Raw genomic sequence first — 15,073 nt, 5'->3', positions numbered from 1 at the left:
TCCCTCTAGTTGTGAAATGGAAAATGAAACAGTTGGTTGAAGACTTGATAACAAAAAAAGAGAAAAGAAAAGGACTTTGAACTGATATTGAAAAAAAAAATTTGGTAAGCAACTCATATTGAAAATTCTCAATCACTTTTCAATAATGAAGTTAAAGAGGATGATAATGCAAATTCTACTTCAAGTAATACTGGTTCCCAAGCAAATAAGAGAGTGACAATGCAAGACACAAGTGCAACCAAACAAAAGCTAACATTATTAGCTCAACAAACTATGTCGGATTCACAACCTAACATTTAAAATGTAATAATGCAAGTAAGGTTATGACAAGATAGTGGTATAATAGTAATGTATCATTTAATAGTGTTAAATCATACTATTATCAACCAATGATAACTACCATAACATTAATAAGACCTGGTTTTAAAGAACCATCATATCATGATTTAAGGGGAGCCCTTTTTAAAAGGTTCAATTCATGATATCCATGAATATCTTTTGGGAATCAAGGCTAATTAGAAAACTTTATAGATGCTATATTATGGTGGATATGTGGTCAAATAAGAGGAATATACCAATTATGAATTTTCTAGCTTATTTTTCAAGATGCATCATATTTTTCAAGTTAGTTAACACTTCAAATCTTCAAAAAGATAAAGAGACATTGTTTAAAATATTTCCTGAAGTTGTCAAAGAAGTGGGACTAGAAAATATTATCAAATTCATTAGTGACAATTAGTCTCATTCAATGTTTTACATCAAATGTATAACACTTTCTTTTGGTCTTTTTATGTTTCCCATTACCTTAATTTGATGTTATAAAATATTTCTAATCCAAATACTCTCTAATGATTTATGAAACATAACCAAATTTATATATAATTATGTAAGGGTTTTAGCTTTGATGAGGCAAGACTTTACTAATGAAAATGATCTATATCATCCTGCCATTATGAGGTTTGCTACTCATTTTTTAAGTATCCGATATTTACTTAAGTTTAAGAAAGAGTTTCAACAAATGTTTACTTGCTTGAAATGGGAAGAATTATGTTATAGTAAAAGTAAAGTTGGAAAGGAAATAATTGTTATAACTTTGCAAGATAAAGACTTTTGGCCTCAATGTAAACATATAATCAAAATTATTGAGCCTTTGGTGTGAGTTCTTTAATTAGTAGACAGTGAAGAAAAACCAACAATAGGTTATTTATATGAGACAATGAATAAAGCAAAAGAAAGATAAAGTTGAAAAATAAAGTATTTCAATATGGACTATATATCTAGGTAATTGATGCTAGATGGAATAAGCAACTTCATAGTCCATCACATGCAAGTTTTCTTAATCCTAGAATCTATTTTAGGCCTTATTTTCCAAAACAAAAGGAGGTTACTTGAGGTTTGCTCAACACAATTACTAGATTGATCCCTAATTGTGACACTCAATATGCAATTAGTGGCTAACTTGAGGAATATAAGAAAGCAACTAGTGATTTTAGCATGTCCTTAGCTATTTGTTAAAAGGAGAAGTTAAATCCGGGTACTAACTTTTATTGCTTATATTTTTTTTAAATATAAATGTTGTTTTGTATCTATAATATGTAATTTATTAAACTTTTATTTTAATTAGTTGCATGGGAAGCAACTTGTCAATGATACTCCAAAACTTCAAAAGTTTGGAATCCGAGTTTTTAGTTAGTGTTGTAGTGCAATTAGGTGTGAGAGAAATTAGAGTATATTTGAATTTATTCATTCTAAAAGGCAAAATAAGCTAGAGCACAAAAGACTAAGTGATTTGGTCTTTGTTCGTTACAATTTGAGAATTCAACAAAGGTAAATATCAATATTATCATATTAATAATATTATTAAAAATGATTATTACTATTTTCATTGACATTTGTATTATTTTTAAAAAATAAATTTATCACTAATATATATGGTTTATATTCATATTATTTTCTTTCATGTTTGTACTTTATAAAAAGTTGATCCAAACAAAAAATGTTTTAGATTTTGTTAGCTTTGATAATATTAACCTATAACCTATTAAATGAGTGAATTTGTGAAGAACAAAGCTTTTTTTATGGAGAGAATATAAGTTAGGAGGCTAATGAGATGCTTTTTTTGCTTTGACTTTAGATGATGAATATATACATTTTGATGATCAGGATGAGCTTAGTGAAAACATTCATTTATTAGAATGTTTTATTGATGATTTTTCTAACATACCACTACAAGATTAAGATCCTTATTTTTAAGTTAATAGTGGAGATGATGCTTGATTAATTTTTTATTTCTTTTGTACTACAACATTTTACTTTATCAATATTTTGATACTTTATTTATGTTGAATTATTTAAAGTTAAAGTTCTTTTTAGTCATGATTATTAATTATTTAGAAATGTTTTAGATTTTAAAATTATATTTAGATATTTGATATTGTATTTATATTATATAATTAAAGTTAATTTATCTTAAAATTTAAATTTAAATTATATATATATATATTAAATTAATATTTTAAATTATATACAAACACATATTCTTTGTATATTTTAGGGTCTGTTTGGCACCGTGTTTTTTTAAATTTTGAATTTTTTTATTAAAATTTTTATATATTTTATTAGATTGTTTTGATACATTGATATCAAAAAATAATTTTTTTAAAATAAAAAAAATATTATTTTAATATATTTATTAAAAAAAAAAACATTTTAAAGTTACATTATTAACAAAAACACTTGGTACGAGCAAGTAGCCGTGACTTTGAGTGATATCTAAGCATCATCCAATCGACAAAACGACACAGTGAACAGACAAAACTGAGCACTCTTTTTTGGCTTCGCTTTCTTTGTAGAATCTGACAACCCCAGAAAAAGAGCTTCAATCTATGGTCTCTGAGTAAATGGCGTCAACTATTTTAACAAAGAGTCTATTGGGTCATCGCTTGATTCACTCCTCTTTTTCTCTTGCCCATAAAACCCCACAAATCTTTACTTCTCTCTTCCCTGTGAGTGACTAGCTGCTGTTTAAGTACCTGGGTTTTGCTTAATTCTATGATTATTTATCTGGGTGTCTTTTTTTTTCTGCTTTTGAATCGGTGGTAGTGTTGAATTGTTGATTGATTCTGGATAATTGGTTGTCGATTTAGTGGTGAGAAGTAGGGTTTTTGAAGTGTATATCAGCAGTTTTAGTGATTGGTTTGGGTAAATTTTGTGACTTTATTATGATTATTAAGCTTGAATTACTTGTGTGGAATTTTATTTGTGTATCAAGATGAGAAACCTTCAATCTATTAGTGTTGAATATATGAACTGATTTTAAGTCTTATGCGTGCTAAAGTTCAAGCATTGTTATCAACTGTAGTTATATAATTGTTTTAGTTTTTCTAAACACTGTATTTTTTTTTCAATTTTTTTTTGCTGCATAGTGAAGGTCTAAATGAATTTTTAATCTCTGCTATTCTGAAAAGAATCGTGCTTTGTTATTGTCATGGGATTCTTTACCTGTTAGGTGTATTGTGCTGTGTAATTTTTTGTACCCTTGGTAAAAGTATCTAGCTTGATATTTGTTTTATTGCATTTGCATTATTGCTGATTACTTGGAGCATACTGACCGAACTTTAATGTGTTTTTCTTTTGTTTCACATTACTTTCAGGGAAGAACATTTCAGAAAAGAGCTGACCCCATCCATACATCATATAAGCCATCTCAGTGGGTTCGTTGTGTAGTTGGGACAAGAGCTAATTTCTCAACGCAATCTTTATCTTTGAACGAACCTGTTGTCTCTGTTGATTGGCTCCATGCGAACCTCCGGGAGCCTGACATGAAGGTACCTGCTAGTTCTTTTTTATAGAAAAGCTTCTCATCAAATTTATAAGAAGTAGGTCATGTATTTCATTTCATCAGAAGAATTGTTTTTTCATTTGAATTTCTCACACTTATGTAAGACTATTCTGTGCACCCAAAAGATGAATGTAGTTGTATGACAATATTTTTTGTTTTGTGGAAGGAATGCTAAAAATGATTCCATTGTTGTCTCTTTGAGAGTCTTAGGATTAAAACCTCATTTTTTGGCTAATAGCAAACAATTTTTGCCTCCATTCAATGAAGAAGCAAAAGAAAAAGCATCATGATCTTATTTAATTTTTTTTTAAGTTTATGTAAATAGGAAATGTTCCTTGATGCCTGCATTAATAAATTTCACACTTGAGTTATCAAAAGAAATTACACCCTTCATCTCTCTAAACTGGTCATGCTATGTAATTATCAGTCTATGGTTTCTGTTCATCTCATGGAATATTTTATTGTAGTCTAATACATTTGAATCCATTTTAATTGATTTTTTTACATCCTAAACATGGTCACACATCATTCTGTCATACATTGTTATATTCAGGTGTTGGATGCATCCTGGTACATGCCTGATGAGCAGAGGAATCCAATTCAAGAGTATCAGGTCTGATGACTATGATTTAGTTTTGAATTTGTTTTAATTTGACTATTTTATTGACAATCTAAACTGATCTTAATAATTAATTTTAGGTTAGAATTTCATAAATATTCTTTTATATTCCACTGAAAATATGCTCTTTTTCTTCTTTCATTCTTCAAGTTATTGATGTTATCTCATTTATTTTCCTTCAATGAATAACCTGGTCTACTAAACTTGCTCCTTACAGGTTGCTCACATTCCTGGTGCCCTGTTCTTTGATGTAGATGGAATAGCAGATCAAACTACAAATGTAAGATGCCCTCTCTTTATTATTTGTTACAAATATTTATAGTTTGGGCCTAGAATTGCTAATGCTTCTTTTCCCCTTTTTTATCATTTGAATCATCTTTAAGAATGCATTGTAATTTGTCCATATACAAGAACCACCCCTGTTATAGTTCATCTTGTTTACTTCACAGGTGATATTCTATAGTTTATTATTTTAATTATTGATTGTACCTTTTCCATTTTATCCCTTTGCTTATCTTGTAAGAACAATTACTTGTATCAGTTGCCACACATGTTGCCATCAGAGGAAGCTTTTGCAGCTGCTGTTTCTGCTCTTGGTATTGAGAATAAAGATGGATTGGTGGTTTATGATGGGAAAGGTATCTTTAGTGCTGCTCGTGTTTGGTGGTAAGTTGTGGGGTTTGATAATGTGCTGTAGTTTTGTGGAATCTAAGTACTACTTTTATGGTTAGTTGTCCATTCTAACATAATTTTGATTAAATGACAAGGATGTTTCGAGTCTTTGGGCATGAAAAGGTCTGGGTGCTAGATGGAGGTCTGCCAAGATGGCGCGCTTCAGGATATGATGTTGAGTCTAGTGCTTCTGGTGACGCTATCTTGAAAGCTAGTGCTGCCAGTGAGGCAATAGAGAAAGTATATCAAGGCCAGATAGTAAGTTCGTTACTCATATATATCCATATGTGCATGCATTATATTTTTAATAAATAATAGTATGATAAAACATGGCATGAACAAGGTATTTTCAAATTGCTTATGTAGCTTTTCCATCCTTGTTTTTTTTTTTAATAATTAGAAAACTGAGAATATCAAGAAATGCTCTGTTGAACAATCATGCATATGGATAAATGTATCTGCATGCGTGAATATATATGTTTCTATATCCTGCATGGTCTATTTGCAATTTATAATTAATAGCACATATGATTTGTTCTAATTTTCAAATTTGTTATTTATAATTAATAGCATTTATGGTTTGTTCTAATTTTCAATCATGTTATGATAAACTCTAATTGACTGTATGTTTTTATGACAGGTAGGACCAATCACATATCAAACAAAGTTTCAGCCACATCTTGTCTGGACACTTGAGCAGGTTGGTTACTATTTTTCAGTTGCTTATGTTCTAATGAAAAAATTACAAAGATACATTTTTTTAATCACTCATTAGTGACCTTATAAGCAATATATGTACATTATATCGAATGGCTGGATATGATCATGTAGCTTTGGCATTGGCAATTTGATATAACAACTACATTAGACCATTGACTTGAAGAGTGGTTGATATTTGTTTTACATTTGCAGGCACTTTTGAGAATGCCATAGATAAAACTTAATTCATGCATGTGTGACTTGTGGAGTAAATTGATGAATTAACAATTTTGGCAATAATCTTCTAAGGTAAATAGGGAGAGGCAGGTCTTAGACTTTGATGGTGATGATAAAACTGATGGTAATCCCTAACGTAACAAGTTTGTTCTTTTAGTTAGCAGTGATATCAACATCAATTTTCTAGTTTAATTGAAATTCATTGACAATTTTAAATTATTTTTATCAAACTGTTTTGAGCTTTACGTTAAAAGATCTTAAATTTGGGTATTGAAATTAAGTGGTTTATAATTATGTTCTCTCAAAAGAAAAGGGTGAACTTGAATTTGATGATAATGTACCGCAAATCATTCTCACCGTGTAGTGGTAACATGACATCCTATGACATTGCTTGTTGTCAAAGGGTTTTGGTCTGAATACCTCTCCTTGTGAAAGTTGCTTTCTTTATATAGAGATTGTCGCACATTACATGGCTGAAAACCAGCCATTTCATCAGACTATACAAGTTAAGAATAAAGCCTATCAATTATATACCTATATACTATCTATAGCTAGACTAAATTAGGTAGCGCATATCGAGTTGTCAATTCTACTAACAACCCCCCTCAAATCGATGTTGGGTGATCGAGAAGCATCAATTTGTCAATCAGGTACTGATGGTGAGGATGAGAGAGAGCCTTAGTGAAAACATTAGCGGCTTGGTATTCAATGGAAATGTGTGGAAGAGTAATCTCCTGACAAGCCAAGGCTTCATGAATTGAATGACAATTCACTTTAATATGTTTGGTGCGCTGATGAAAAATGAGATTGGCAGCAATCTAAATAGCATGGTATTATCAACATGAAGTGGAGTAAGAGTAAGTTATGGAACACTAACAACCTGTGAAGCCATACAATTTCAAAATAGTTAGACAATATAGTTCGATATTTAGACTCAGTGGATGAGTTTGAGACATGAACCTGCTTCTTACTCTTTTAAGAAATGAGAGCATCGCCAAGGAACATACACCAACCCATAACAAAACAATGAGTATCCGCACAACTAACCCTGTCGGCATCATTAAAGCCCTCTTAACTGTAAAGAATTCCCTGAAGGGAAGAACAAGTTGTAACAAGATGTCCCTTTGAGATATTGAAGAAGACGACAAACAACAACCAAATGTGTATGGCACAAAGCTTGCATAAATTGATTGATTTGCTAAACAAAAAACAAGATATCAAGTTGAGGTCAAATAGTTCAAACTACCTACTAGTTGTCAATACATTGAAGGATCAGATAAGGGATCACCATTCGCCTTATGTAACTTCAAATTTACCTCTATAGGAGTAAGAACCGAATTATTGTCTTGAAAGCCAGCTAAAGAAAGAAGTTCTTGGGTATACTTATGCTGATGTAAGAGCGTGCTATTCGAACAAGGTTGAACCTCAAGTCTAAAAAAATACTGCAGAGGACCAAGATCTTTCATATGAAAGGAAGATTTGAGGCGCTGTTGGAGCTGATCAATTAACTAGAGATCAGATCCAGTGATCACAATATCATCGACATACACAAGAAGTATAACGATCCCAAGGGTAGTCTTGTGAAAAAATATTGACTTTGAGTGAAAGCGAGATGCAGTAGAGTAGTACGAAACTTCTCAAACCATGCTCGTGGTGCTTGCTTCAAACCATACAGAAACTGCTTTAAGCAAAAAAACTCAACAAAAGATGAAGGAAACAAGCCAAGAAGAGGACACATAAATAGTTCTTCCTTTAGGTCACCATGTAAAAATACATTCTTCTCATCCATCTTACGAAGTGACCATCCTTTTGAAACAACAATGGCCGTAACAATCAGGACAATAGTAATTTTGGCCATAGGAGTAAATGTTCCCTTATAATCAAGCTTATACTCTAGTAGGACAAGAGACAATGTCCCAAGTATGATTTTCTTTAAGAACCTAAAGTTCGTCCTACATAGCTTGGCGCTAACACTTTTGAGTATAAGCATGAGAACAAGACCTAGGCACAAAAGTATTATCAAGAGTAGCTTGGAGAGTGAAAGAAGAAAAACCATACCAATCTGAGGGCTAGGAAACCCTAGTAGATCAGCAGTGTGCATGCAATGTAGGATTAGTGGCAGTTTAGAGGAAGGAAGAGGCAGCGGGCGACGCTGCTGATGCACAATACCTGACTTAAAATGAGGAGTACTAGACATGTTCAAAAAGAGGAAGCGAAATAAAGGAAGACACAAAATTAGGACGAGACAGAAAAAAATATTTATTTTTAAAAAAAATCACATTGCATGAAATATGAAGCTTGTTAGCCTCTGCATCATAACACATAAACCCTTTATGAGAGTTACTATAGCCAAGAAAAGCACATTGAACTCAATCTTGTGATGTTTATTGGTTTTTTAGTGAACAAAACAAACGCTATCAAAAACATGCAGAGAATTATAATCAGGAGGAACATCAAACAAACGAAAATATGGAGATCAAGATGCAAAGTAGGAGAAGACAATGATTAATCAAATAACAATCGTTGATAAGGCTTCTAATCAAAATCTAGAAGGAACATAAGACTCAAGCATCAATGTATATCTAACAAATGTGATTATGATGCTCAGTGGTACTATTTTGTTGAGGGTTAGAAGGACATGAATGTTGAGAGAAAATACCCGTTTGTTAGAGAAAAGATTGAAAAACATGAGGCACGTATTCTCCTCCAAAATCTGAGCATAAGATCTTAATTTAGGTAGAAAATTGGGCTTCTACATAGGCAACAAAAGTTTGGAAGGTGAAGAGCACATTAGCTTTAGAACAAAGAAAATAGACCCATATGAAACGACTATTATTGTCAATAAATGTCACAAAATACCTGTATTGAGCATAAGAAGGAACATGACTTGTATCCCAGGCAACAGAATGAATAATTTCAAAACATGTAGAAATGCAACTACCCTACAAAGGAAAATGTAAAGATTTGCTTTTGCCAAGTTTACCAGGAAAGAAAAATTATTTTTATTTTTCAAATAACCATGTTTCATAAAATGTGTCAGGATTACAAAGTTGGAATGACCCCATTTGTTATGCCAAAATTGACAATTATTATTAGTAATAGTAGAACAACCAACATAAATTGAATGAGGAATGAAAAATGACTAAAGAGGAAAAAGACATCCCATTTTAAGCTCCTTTTGCTATCTCCTATCTCGACGCTTGATCCTGCACGCAATTGCAACTAGAATGATCAATATGAAGAGAGCAATTTTCTTCTACTAATTTTCTAACTGAAATGAGATTGGCAGATAAATCAAGATACTCAAAAAGCATTAGTAAATGAAGACCCCATATTTCCGATCATAGGAAGAGTACTGCCATTGGCGATCTGCATATGTTGCTTACCATCATAGTTACGAACATCATGTAAAGCTGCCAGATTGCCAATCATGTGATTAGAAGCCACAAAGTCAATTAACCAAGGAGAAGTAAGAAGATGTTTCTTACCTTGGAGACCAAGAGCAGAAATGGCGGAAATAATCATTTGTTGAAAATGTTTGGGAGTAATGTTGGAAGAAGAACCCAGAACAATGGGTTGTACAGAATATGTAGGCAAAAAAGTGGACTGAACAACAATATGAGATCAGTTCTGAGGGCGGACATGACAATCCTTAATGATTTGACCTTGCAATAATAGCATAATTTCTAGCTGCAAAATTTTGCAATGTGTCTAATTTCCTTGCAACTATAACATTGTAGCGGAGATCTGGATCGTCATCTTCCTTGAGTAGCGTAGGCCATATTAACCTTCTCAGAACTACAAGCATTTTGAGCAAGGCCAAGCTGTAAGGCAAGATGTTCTTCACACATGAGTCCACCCAAGCAAACATCCGAAGATGGGACATGTTGGTGATTGATTAACATAGCTCGTACACTTTCAATCTCGGGTCATAGCTTCAAGAATTGATCCTATTGGCTCTTAGATTGAACCGCTTATAGTGTTGCTAAAGTTGCTTTGGGAACCTGGGAATGCACCAATCCAAAATAATCATGTTATAAATTAATAAAACTAGAATAAAATAGCTCAATAGTTTCTGATGTCTAATTCCAATTGAAACTTTCGAGCAAAATTATCTTGATAATAAATTCGTCAAAGGTAATCTAACATTGTCTTAGCAGTAGTGAACCCATGAATATTATTGACTATATGAGGTTCAACAAAACCTAGTAGCCAGGTAGCATTTTTGTCATCCCTACTTTCCCATGAATTAAGTTCCTTGGGATCAATGGGAGCTGTAGAAGACCAATCCAAATGACCCCATAACTCCTTCCCTTCCACAAACATATATATTTGGAATTCCTATCTAGCTTAATTCTTGCTAGTAAATCGAACAATAGAATTTTCTCCTGACATAATAACCACAAAAAATTGATAGAAAAAAATCATCATAGCTACAAGACCTGCCGATAGCCACCAAACCAAAGACAACTGAAACTCTAAACTAAATAAGCACCACACCATCGAGAAACCAAGAGATAATTGAGAACCAAGAGACAGCTAAGAACACCACAATAAAAAACTAAACCTCCAAACCAGAGAACCACTTCTGCCAATACCAAAAAAAAAATCTTGAAGTTCTGCTTTCTGTCGCTACCCACAGAAAAGTACCAGAAAAGAAACAAGGAACCAGAAATAAATAAATTCAGCCAAGCCGAGAGAATGCTATGAAGAGAATTTGGGGTTTTGATTCCATGCTAAAGAAGGTTTTGATCTGAATACCTGTTCTTGTGAGAGTTGCCTTCCTTCTATAGAGACCATCACACATTAAAAGGCTGAAAATCAGTCATCAAGTTAAGAATAAAGCCTATCAATTATATGCCTATATACAATATATATTTCTGTATTAGCTAGACTAAATAAGATAGCACATATTGAGCCGTCAATTCTGCTAACACTTGTGAATTTTTTGTGGATACTGGAATCAAACATTGAGTTATTTGTGAAATTAAATTAACATTTGTTTGGAATGATATAAACAAGCATCAGCTTGACATCAGGACAACACTGAAACAAATTCGAAATTATAATGGAGTTTCTCCTTGATAAGTCCTGCATTCATTCTTCCATTCCTTGGAGTAAAAAGGTTGACAAGTTTGTGCATATTTTAGCTGGCGTCTTATTTGGTGTGGCCATGGATAAACTTTTAGTTTCCGTAACCATCTAATATGTCAGCAATCAGAAAAATTTAGTTATCTGCTTGACTTACGTAGTCCTCAACACATGAATGAATCTGCACTATATGCTTTCTCTGGGCCAATTTTCAGGTTAAAAGTAATATTGAAGACAGGACTCATCAACACATAGATGCTCGTTCAAAGGCCAGGTATGTTCAGTGATTTTGTTTAATTGTATTAATGATAAATGGTTTTCATATTGCGAATGCAATATTGTTATCTTAGTAGAATAATTATTCCGAATCTTCTTAATAATAAATGGCTTTCCCTGGAAATGCTATTGAATGGTGCATTTGAGGTTTAGCTATTCTCTTAATTGATTAAAGTGTATGATAAAGTTTCAAGTAGGGTTTTAAATATTATCTTACTTGTTAACGTGCTTTCAACTTCCCTACACTTTAAACTCTGTTATGTAATCAGATCTGGCGATTCATGTCAGTTTATGTAGCCTAACAGCCATCACAGCCTTTGTCTCTTTACAAGGCTCAACTTTCCAGACCCCCCCTTCCATTCAATCTGCTAACTTAAATTAAATCATCTAACTATATCTTACCAACTTTAAACTGCAATGTCTACTTTTACTTCAAATATCAACATTCGACTCTTCCTATCAATGTGATCTAGGATTGTTTATTGAAGATACGATTTTGATCAAGGACATATGCTCTTCTTGCAGGTTTGATGGCGCTGCTCCAGAACCTCGAAAGGGAATAAAAAGTGGTCATGTTCCTGGCAGCAAGTGCATTCCATTTGCGCAAGTAATAGATAGACTTTACAGTGTTCTTAAACTAATGATTATTTTTGAAGCTGACAGGTGGTTCTCTCTATTTTCCTTTTTCTTCATTAGCGTGTTTGTTTTTTGCAGCTGTTAGATTCTTCACAGACACTCTTACCAGCAGATGAGCTTAAAAAACGATTTGATCAAGAAGGTAAGGAAGAACCTTTATGTTTCTGGGTGCCTGCCTAAAAACATTAGTTCCACAGATCATGATCATACATATCAGCATTGCGCATTTAGATGAAGTCCATATCTCAGTATATGAAATGGTTTTTTTGTTTTTTTTTTCATGGATTAGTTTTTTTCTTTTTAGTTGATCAAATGGAGGTTTGTTAGGTTTCTAAGAAAAAAAGTGATTAAAGAAAGGAAAACATAATTGTTATTTGTCAGAGTTTTCTGATTTCTGCCTTTATAATAAGACATGATGGAAAAACTGTACTTTAGCTGTCAGCATTCAGCTTTACTATCTATTCATTATCTTACATTATGCTTCAAGAGTGTATTTCTGTTTGCTAATCTTTGGTTATTTGGTATCTGCTCAAGGTTTAGTGGATCTGACACAGTTTTATACAGGCATCTCTTTGGAAAGCCCTGTTGTTACTTCATGCGGGACTGGTGTAACTGCTTGCATTCTTGCTCTGGTATTTATCCTTCCTATGTATTACAATCCATCCTGAAAAATTTCATGAAATTTTTTCCACTATGCGATGTTGAACCTACTGAGTGGAAAACCACGAAGCTCAAATTCTTGATTCTTGTTTTGCATTTCCGGGAAAATTGTTGGCATAAATATAGTCCGATCTTGTTAAAGTGCAAATGACACCGGCTCATGTCTTTCAGGGTCTCCATCGACTTGGAAAGTCAGATGTTGCAATCTATGATGGATCTTGGACTGAATGGGGAGCTAATCCTGAAACACCTGTTGACTCTTCATAAATCTTACTAATGTATCAGATGTCAGCAGCCACATGCATGGCGTGAAGTTTTCCTGTTAAATACTCAGATTGTGATGAAAGATGTGCCTAAAACAGTTGGATATAAGAGTTGCATTTTTTTTTTCTTGTCAATTTTGAAGTTGTAATTTGCATTTCGTGCTCCAAAACATTGGCATCAAAATAAGAATAGAAAAAAAGAGTTCTGAAGGAGAAATTGATTTTAAATCAATCCCTCTCTCTCCTAATTAAACTATGACTATTACTACATTTAATACATGTTAATAGCTAGCTAGCTGTAATTTTCTTTTGAAAAACCCAAAAGCACTATTAGCAATCCATGGAATGCTCTCTATATACAGCGAGTATTCGTAGGATGCTTTAATCATCTATCTCATAAAAATTTCAACTTTCAAATAATATGGCATTGCAAGCACATTTAATGACAAATATGATGCAATTTATAACAAAATCTAGAAAATAAGGGTATTTAAAACGCTAGGTTTACTGTTATAAACATCTGACCGTAGAGAACACTGTTTTTATAACTTTAGAATTTAATAATAATAATCTATATTTTAAAAATTAAGTATAAATTGTTTAAATAGTGGTTGAAATTAAATAAATTTGTATTAAATTAAATAATAAAAAATGATAAAAATAAAAAAATAACATCTTTTAGATCTATAGACTTTTCCAATCTTGGTTGATTATAGTGAGTTGATCTTCATAATATTTTAATAAAATTTAGGCATTGTTTAATGACCAAATTCAAAATTATATTTATGTTAAAATGATCATTTGACATGTTTAAACTTTTTACGTATGTTCTTTGTCCTTTTAGCCTATAAATATATTTACTATATATTTTACATTAGTCCTTTCCACTTACAAAAAGCTCTACTTTGAGTAAACATTTAAATTTAGATATAACTGCTCATCATCATAATAAGAATAATACCAAAAACATTAAAGGTTTTAGAAAATCCATATTGTTTGACATATTAAGAATAAAAATATGACATTTACTTTTTTTATTATCATATTTCTTCTACTATCGTAGTGTGTTATATAAAAAATAGTGTCAGATGACATGTCATCTGACACTATTCTTTATCTTCTTTCTCTAAACCCGGAAGAGCTACCTGAAAAGCCTTTCTTTAGAGCTATTTAATGTGTTTGGTATTATGGTAGCTGTTGTGGTTGTGATTTAAAAAAACTATTTTATAAAAAGTATTTTTAGTTGAGGTTGGTTTGAGAAAATATATGTTTGGTTAAAATTGTGTTTGAAATTGAGGTTGAACAAAAAATAATTTAGTGTGTTTGGTTAAGAATGCTTTTTAAATTGAGGTTATAAAATAATTAAAAAAGATATATATTAATATTGATGGTTTTTAATTTAAATATTGTAAATTTAACTACTGTTATTATATCATGAAATAACTAATACTTTACATAAATATTTTTTATTGTTTCATTAAACTATCTACAATTCCATCACGTACGAAATTCATCGGACAAGAACTACAGTTTTCATGGTTTTTTGAGCGTGCAACAAAATCATGTAGAATATCATCAGAAATAAAATTACAATTACAATCAAATTCTGCAAATATCACGCAATCATGTGATCTTCTTTTAATTTATGTAGTCTTATTAAATAATATTAAACACTAATTTTTTTGAATAAAATACAATTAAAAATTAAAATTTTTTACTGTTCATTTTTTTTTTTTTGGAGAGTGAATTAAATTCACTCTCCACGTAGACAAGGAGAGCACATAAATAAGACTAGGAAGAACAAAGGGAAAACAAAAGAGAAGAAAATGGTTTAAGTAGGCCAGCCCTCCATCACCGTCATCATCATCTTCAAGTGCAGCAATAGAGGAAGAACAAAAGAAAAATTGTTAAGGATAGCCCTCGTGGTTGAACAAAAGGAAAATGGTTTCAGTACGCCAACCCAGCTATCTCCCTCGCCTCCAGCAGCGGCACGCCCAAGTAAGAACAACCCTCATGGTTTTCTCATCTGGACAAAATCCACCCATACCCGAAGCACTGGTCAAGGAAGGAAGAGGAGAA

General features: G+C 32.1%; 1 protein-coding gene across 2 annotated transcripts; it reads left to right on the top strand.

The window, feature by feature from the left end:
• Positions 1-2,754: 2,754 nt before the first annotated feature.
• On the top strand, positions 2,755-13,226 carry LOC133673199 (thiosulfate/3-mercaptopyruvate sulfurtransferase 1, mitochondrial-like). 2 transcript variants are annotated; one of them, XM_062093907.1, is made up of 12 exons: positions 2,755-3,005; positions 3,654-3,827; positions 4,395-4,454; positions 4,678-4,740; positions 4,984-5,126; positions 5,228-5,390; positions 5,773-5,832; positions 11,375-11,433; positions 11,961-12,042; positions 12,150-12,213; positions 12,636-12,703; positions 12,903-13,226. In XM_062093907.1, the coding sequence occupies exons 1-12, from the start codon at positions 2,901-2,903 to the stop codon at positions 12,996-12,998; spliced, it is 1,137 nt and encodes a 378-aa protein (XP_061949891.1). In that variant the 5' UTR covers positions 2,755-2,900; the 3' UTR covers positions 12,999-13,226. The 2 variants fall into 2 exon arrangements, with proteins under 2 accessions (XP_061949891.1, XP_061949892.1); XM_062093908.1 differs by having other exon boundaries at positions 2,757-3,005; positions 5,002-5,126.
• The last annotated feature ends 1,847 nt before the right edge of the window (positions 13,227-15,073 follow it).

Source organism: Populus nigra, chromosome 14 (assembly GCF_951802175.1).
Source record: "Populus nigra chromosome 14, ddPopNigr1.1, whole genome shotgun sequence".
Taxonomy (NCBI): Eukaryota; Viridiplantae; Streptophyta; class Magnoliopsida; order Malpighiales; family Salicaceae; genus Populus; species Populus nigra.
The sequence above is the reverse complement of the archived record's forward strand: the minus strand, read 5'-3'. Positions and strand labels throughout refer to the sequence as shown.

Coding starts and splice junctions, on each gene's coding strand:
- LOC133673199 (XM_062093907.1), top strand. CDS start 2,901: ATGGCGTCAACTATTTTAACAAAGAGTCTATTGGGTCATCGCTTGATT. Junction 5,391..5,772: donor AAGTATATCAAGGCCAGATA/GTAAGTTCGTTA, acceptor TTTTTATGACAG/GTAGGACCAATCACATATCA. Junction 11,434..11,960: donor GATGCTCGTTCAAAGGCCAG/GTATGTTCAGTG, acceptor CTCTTCTTGCAG/GTTTGATGGCGCTGCTCCAG.